Source organism: Ambystoma mexicanum, chromosome 2p, assembly GCF_040938575.1.
Source record: "Ambystoma mexicanum isolate Mex_15411 chromosome 2p, UKY_AmexF1_1, whole genome shotgun sequence".
In the NCBI taxonomy this organism is placed as follows: Eukaryota; Metazoa; Chordata; class Amphibia; order Caudata; family Ambystomatidae; genus Ambystoma; species Ambystoma mexicanum.
Window position 1 is genome coordinate 2,598,061 of NC_090923.1, and position 7,455 is coordinate 2,605,515.

General features: G+C 46.6%; 1 protein-coding gene across 1 annotated transcript; it reads left to right on the forward strand.

The window, feature by feature from the left end:
• The first annotated feature begins 725 nt into the window (after window positions 1-725).
• On the forward strand, window positions 726-1,784 carry LOC138566115 (trichohyalin-like). The gene has a single exon (XM_069643112.1). It carries the CDS (start codon window positions 726-728, stop codon window positions 1,782-1,784), a length of 1,059 nt encoding a protein of 352 aa, XP_069499213.1.
• Window positions 1,785-7,455: the final 5,671 nt, after the last annotated feature.

The window sequence follows — 7,455 nt, forward strand, 5'->3', positions numbered from 1 at the left end:
TAGGCCTGAGTCAGGTAGGCCTTGTTCTGTAGGCCTGAGTCAGGTAGGCCTTGTTCTGTAGGCCTGAGTCAGGTAGGCCTTGTTCTGTAGGCTTGAGTCAGGTAGGCTTTCTTCTGTAGGCTTGAGTCAGGTAGGCCTTGTTCTGTAGGCCTGAGTCAGGTAGGCCTTGTTCTGTAGGGGAGACCTAACGAGTGGTCCCTGAGTCATGCCAGAGGAGGTCAGACAGTAAATGCGTTCCTACAGGCTTATCTGCGTGGCATATAGGTTTATCTGCGGACAAAACCCTGGCAGGAATGTGGTCTACAGGCTTATCTGCGGACAGAACCCTGGCAGGAATGTGGTCTACAGGTTTATCTACGGACAGAACCCTGGCAGGAATGTGGTCTACAGGATTATCTATGGACAGAACCCAATGTGGTATACAGGCTTATTTACGGACAGAACCCTGGCAGGAATGTGGTCTACAGGCATATCTGCGGACAGTACCCTGGCAGGGCAGGAATGTGGCATACAGGCTTATCTACGGACAGAACCCTGGCAGGAATGTGGTATACAGGCTTATCTGCGGACAGAACCCTGGCAGGAATATGGCGTACAGGCTTATCTCTGGACAGAACCCTGGCAGGAATGTGGTATAGTGTCAGCTGTCTGAAAACGACCCTAATTGACCAGAGGTGAAATAACCACTGTAGTGAATACTGAGGAAAGCTGCATTCTGGGAGGGAATGAAACCTAATGAAGGGTTGATAACAGTGGAGATGGAGACCATGATGGAGAGTAGAGAAAGGAGGATAACAGTGGAGAGGAAGACCATGATGGCGAGTAGAGAAAGGAGGATAACAGTGGAGATGGAGACCATGATGGCGAGAAGAGAAAGGAGGATAACAGTGGAGATGGAGACCATGATAGAGAGTAGAGAAAGGAGGATAACAGTGGAGATGGAGACCATGATGGCGAGTAGAGAAAGGAGGATAACAGTGGAGATGGAGACCATGATGCAGAGTAGAGAAAGGAGGATAACAGTGGAGATGGAGACCATGATGGCGAGTAGAGAAAGAAGGATAACAGTGGAGATGGAGACCATGATGGCGAGAAGAGAAAGGAGGATAACAGTGGAGATGGAGACCATGATAGAGAGTAGAGAAAGGAGGATAACAGTGGAGATGGAGACCATGATGGCGAGAAGAGAAAGGAGGATAACAGTGGAGATGGAGACCATGATGCAGAGTAGAGAAAGGAGGATAACAGTGGAGATGGAGACCATGATGGCGAGTAGAGAAAGGAGGATAACAGTGGAGATGGAGACCATGATGGCGAGTAGAGAAAGGAGGATAACAGTGGAGATGGAGACCATGATGGCGAGAAGAGAAAGGAGGATAACAGTGGAGATGGAGACCATGATAGAGAGTAGAGAAAGGAGGATAACAGTGGAGATGGAGACCATGATGGCGAGTAGAGAAAGGAGGATAACAGTGGAGATGGAGACCATGATGCAGAGTAGAGAAAGGAGGATAACAGTGGAGATGGAGACCATGATGGCGAGTAGAGAAAGGAGGATAACAGTGGAGATGGAGACCATGATGGCGAGAAGAGAAAGGAGGATAACAGTGGAGATGGAGACCATGATAGAGAGTAGAGAAAGGAGGATAACAGTGGAGATGGAGACCATGATGGCGAGAAGAGAAAGGAGGATAACAGTGGAGATGGAGACCATGATAGAGAGTAGAGAAAGGAGGATAACAGTGGAGATGGAGACCATGATGGCGAGTAGAGAAGGAGGATAACAGTGGAGATGGAGACCATGATGCAGAGTAGAGAAAGGAGGATAACAGTGGAGATGGAGACCATGATGGCGAGTAGAGAAAGGAGGATAACAGTGGAGATGGAGACCATGATGGCGAGAAGAGAAAGGAGGATAACAGTGGAGATGGAGACCATGATAGAGAGTAGAGAAAGGAGGATAACAGTGGAGATGGAGACCATGATGGCGAGTAGAGAAAGGAGGATAACAGTGGAGATGGAGACCATGATGCAGAGTAGAGAAAGGAGGATAACAGTGGAGATTGAGACCATGATGGAGAGTAGAGAAAGGAGGATAACAGTGGAGATGGAGACCATGATAGCTAGTAGAGAAAGGAGGATAACAGTGGAGATGGAGACCATGATGGCGAGTAGAGAAAGGAGGATAACAGTGGAGAGGAAGACCATGATGCAGAGTAGAGAAAGGAGGATAACAGTGGAGATTGAGACCATGATGGAGATGAGGGAACGGAGGATCACAATGGAGCTGACCAAACCCACTTATTTATTTATTGTACTTTATGTTCAGCACATGCACTAGCCAGAAACTTGCTGAGATTCATACAAGGTCAAAGGTTGAGAATGTGGAAAGTGAAAATGAAGTTACAAAATAGTTTCTATATTTTCTGAAATTAGTGATGAGTGCATGGTGCTCTTCTGGGGTTTACACAGTCTGGAGTCACGTCAGCCTTCCTGCTTTCACCGGTTGTACATATTTTGATCTACATCAAAAGAACTACATGTCATTAAATAGACAGTAAAGGATGAAAGGCCAATTTTAAAATGGAAACTTTGCTTAATTTCAATAGTGAAACGCTGTCCTGTTAAAAGATTGACACCTTAAATCTGACACCTTTCAGGACTCTCTTTCTCATCCCTTTACCACAAATCCTAGATAAACTGCAAAACTCTGAAACACTTTATAAAACCCCTGTTTTTATAAAGTTTTCCACCCTATACATGTTTAATGCTAGTCCACACCCGCCACCATTCTGCATTCCCCGTTCTCTCAGCCACATATACATGCTGACCTTAAAATGACTATGGTTTGAGCCTGTCTATCTTTTGTGCGCGTCGACTTTTAATTGTCTGATTTTTACCCTGTCTATGTTTTGTATGTTGACCTTATGACTCCATGACATACTGCTTTCACCTCGTCACTCAAGACCTTATCCAGGTGTCCGGCTTCCCAGGATCCTTTGTCTGGCTTTAAATCAGTCTCTGGTTTCTACAGTTTTAACTGTTTTTCCTGCAACACTTGAAGGAGTTTGGTGCCTAAATGTGCGCACACATTCACTTGAGATCTCTCCCAGATCTTGAGTTTCATCAGTGTTCACTCAGGTCTCTCAGACTTTGAGTTTCATCCGCGTTCACTCAGGGTCTCTCCCAGATCCTGAGTTCATCAGTGTTCACTCAGGTGTCTCCCAGATCTTGAGTTCATCAGCGTTCACTCAGGTCTCTCAGACCTTGAGTTTCATCAGCGTTCACTCAGGTCTCTCCCAGATCTTGAGTTTCATCAGCGTTCACTCAGGTCTCTCCCAGAGCTTGAGTTTCATCAGCGTTCACTCAGGTCTCTCCCAGATCTTGAGTTTCATCAGCATTCACTCAGGTCTCTCCCAGATCTTGAGTTCATCAGCATTCACTCAGGTCTCTCCCAGATCTTGAGTTTCATCAGTGTTCACTCAGGTCTCTCAGACCTTGAGTTTCACCAGCGTTCACTCAGGTCTCTCCCAGATCTTGAATTTCATCAGCATTCACTCAGGGTGTCTCCCAGATCCTGGGTTTATCAGTGTTCACTCAGGGTCTCTCCCAGATCCTGAGTTCATCAGCGTTCACTCAGGTCTCTCCCAGATCTTGAGTTTCATCAGTGTTCACTCAGGTCTCTCCCAGATCTTGAGTTCATCAGCGTTCACTCAGGTCTCTCCCAGATCTTGAGTTTCATCAGTGTTCACTCAGGTCTCTCCCAGATCTTGAGTTCATCAGCGTTCACTCAGGTCTCTCCCAGATCTTGAGTTTCATCAGTGTTCACTCAGGTCTCTCCCAGATCTTGAGTTCATCAGCGTTCACTCAGGTCTCTCAGACCTTGAGTTTCATCAGCGTTCACTCAGGTCTCTCCCAGATCTTGAGTTTCATCAGTGTTCACTCAGGTCTCTCCCAGATCTTGAGTTCATCAGCGTTCACTCAGGTCTCTCCCAGATCTTGAGTTTCATCAGTGTTCACTCAGGTCTCTCCCAGATCTTGAGTTCATCAGCGTTCACTCAGGTCTCTCCCAGATCTTGAGTTTCATCAGTGTTCACTCAGGTCTCTCCCAGATCTTGAGTTCATCAGCGTTCACTCAGGTCTCTCAGACCTTGAGTTTCATCAGTGTTCACTCAGGTCTCTCCCAGATCTTGAGTTCATCAGCGTTCACTCAGGTCTCTCCCAGATCTTGAGTTTCATCAGTGTTCACTCAGGTCTCTCCCAGATCTTGAGTTCATCAGCGTTCACTCAGGTCTCTCCCAGATCTTGAGTTTCATCAGTGTTCACTCAGGTCTCTCAGACCTTGAGTTTCACCAGCGTTCACTCAGGTCTCTCCCAGATCTTGAATTTCATCAGCATTCACTCAGGGTGTCTCCCAGATCCTGGGTTTATCAGCGTTCACTCAGGGTCTCTCCCAGATCCTGAGTTCATCAGCGTTCACTCAGGTCTCTCCCAGATCTTGAGTTTCATCAGCATTCACTCAGGTCTCTCCCAGATCTTTTTCATCAGCGTTCACTCAGGTCTCTCCCAGACTTTGAGTTTCATCAGCATTCACTCAGGTCTCTCAGACCTTGAGTTTCATCAGCGTTCACTCAGGTCTCTCCCAGATCTTGAGTTTCATCAGTGTTCACTCAGGTCTCTCCCAGATCTTGAGTTCATCAGCGTTCACTCAGGTCTCTCCCAGATCTTGAGTTTCATCAGCGTTCACTCAGGTCTCTCCCAGATCTTAAGTTTCATCAGTGTTCACTCAGGTCTCTCCCAGATCTTGAGTTTCATCAGTGTTCACTCAGGTCTCTCCCAGATCTTGAGTTCATCAGCGTTCACTCAGGTCTCTCCCAGATCTTGAGTTTCATCAGTGTTCACTCAGGTCTCTCAGACCTTGAGTTTCACCAGCGTTCACTCAGGTCTCTACCAGATCTTGAGTTCATCAGCGTTCACTCAGGTCTCTCCCAGATTTTGAGTTTCATCAGTGTTCACTCAGGTCTCTCCCAGATCTTGAGTTCATCAGCGTTCACTCAGGTCTCTCCCAGATCTTGAGTTTCATCAGTGTTCACTCAGGTCTCTCCCAGATCTTGAGTTCATCAGCGTTCACTCAGGTCTCTCAGACCTTGAGTTTCATCAGTGTTCACTCAGGTCTCTCCCAGATCTTGAGTTCATCAGCATTCAGGTCTCTCCCAGATCTTGAGTTTCATCAGTGTTCACTCAGGTCTCTCCCAGATCTTGAGTTCATCAGCGTTCACTCAGGTCTCTCAGACCTTGAGTTTCATCAGCGTTCACTCAGGTCTCTCCCAGATCTTGAGTTTCATCAGTGTTCACTCAGGTCTCTCCCAGATCTTGAGTTCATCAGCGTTCACTCAGGTCTCTCAGACCTTGAGTTTCATCAGCGTTCACTCAGGTCTCTCCCAGATCTTGAGTTTCATCAGCCTTCACTCAGGTCTCTCCCAGATCTTGAGTTTCATCAGCGTTCACTCAGGTCTCTCCCAGATCTTTTTCATCAGCGTTCACTCAGGTCTCTCCCAGACTTTGAGTTTCATCAGCATTCACTCAGGTCCCTCCCAGATCTTGAGTTCATCAGCGTTCACTCAGGTCTCTCCCAGATCTTGAGTTTCATCAGTGTTCACTCAGGTCTCTCCCAGATCTTGAGTTCATCAGCATTCACTCAGGTCTCTCAGACCTTGAGTTTCATCAGCGTTCACTCAGGTCTCTCCCAGATCTTGAGTTTCATCAGTGTTCACTCAGGTCTCTCCCAGATCTTGAGTTCATCAGCGTTCACTCAGGTCTCTCAGACCTTGAGTTTCATCAGCGTTCACTCAGGTCTCTCCCAGATCTTGAGTTTCATCAGCGTTCACTCAGGTCTCTCCCAGATCTTGAGTTTCATCAGCGTTCACTCAGGTCTCTCCCAGATCTTGAGTTTCATCAGCGTTCACTCAGGTCTCTCCCAGATCTTGAGTTCATCAGCGTTCACTCAGGTCTCTCCCAGATCTTGAGTTTCATCAGTGTTCACTCAGGTCTCTCAGACCTTGAGTTTCACCAGCGTTCACTCAGGTCTCTACCAGATCTTGAGTTCATCAGCGTTCACTCAGGTCTCTCCCAGATCTTGAGTTTCATCAGTGTTCACTCAGGTCTCTCAGACCTTGAGTTTCACCAGCGTTCACTCAGGTCTCTCCCAGATCTTGAGTTTCATCAGCGTTCACTCAGGTCTCTCCCAGATCTTGAGTTCATCAGCGTTCACTCAGGTCTCTCAGACCTTGAGTTTCATCAGCGTTCACTCAGGTCTCTCCCAGATCTTGAGTTTCATCAGCGTTCACTCAGGTCTCTCCCAGATCTTGAGTTTCATCAGCGTTCACTCAGATCTCTCCCAGATCTTGAGTTTCATCAGCGTTCACTCAGGTCTCTCCCAGATCTTGAGTTTCATCAGTGTTCACTCAGGTCTCTCCCAGATCTTGAGTTCATCAGCGTTCACTCAGGTCTCTCCCAGATCTTGAGTTTCATCAGCGTTCACTCAGGTCTCTCAGACCTTGAGTTTCACCAGCGTTCACTCAGGTCTCTACCAGATCTTGAGTTCATCAGCGTTCACTCAGGTCTCTCCCAGATCTTGAGTTTCATCAGTGTTCACTCAGGTCTCTCAGACCTTGAGTTTCACCAGCGTTCACTCAGGTCTCTCCCAGATCTTGGATTTTTATCAGTAATCATGTCAGGACTCTTCTAGGTACACAAGATTAGACCTTAAAAGTACAATAATGCCCCAGGGGGCTACTGGTTCGAGAAATTACACTTCACATTTAAGCGAGGGTTAGTAGACAAAAGTTGCTACAGGTTCCTATACTACTTTGCATTAGTAGTATGCTGTTGTTGTCGATACATGAAAGAAATTGGTGTTTCTGGTTCGATAAAAGAAATTGGTGTTTCTGGTTCGGGCTGTTGGTGGCCTTCAGAGGGTGCTCATAGCAAGTGTATTGAAGGATCTGAACTGTCATCAGGACGTGGTCGCTGGGGGACCAGGTGATGTTAAGACCTAGAAAATAATTGACAAGTGTGTGTGTCAGGGATGGAAGACTGCATGCTGGCAAAAAATGCGTCTCGGTGCTATAGAGCAAGAAGCCTACCTTTATAGTGTCATTTTGGTTGAACCCAAATCAATGGATAAAGCCTGTTCTTTATACTGGCCGAAGTATGGAGGTTCTCAATATGTAGAGCACCTATAGGGAGAGAGATGGGGTACCAAGTGGTTACCTTAAATGATAGGGTTGTTATAGTTTGATATAAACATACCTGGAGCGGTTGCTGTTCAAGTATGCTGAAGGGTAGTTGAAAGGAGAAGTGGATGTCACGGGATTCTCTACTGCATCTAGGTGTCTAAATATTGCAAAATGTTTATTTAGACACGGTATATATCGAGTAAAGCAAAGTTAGTTT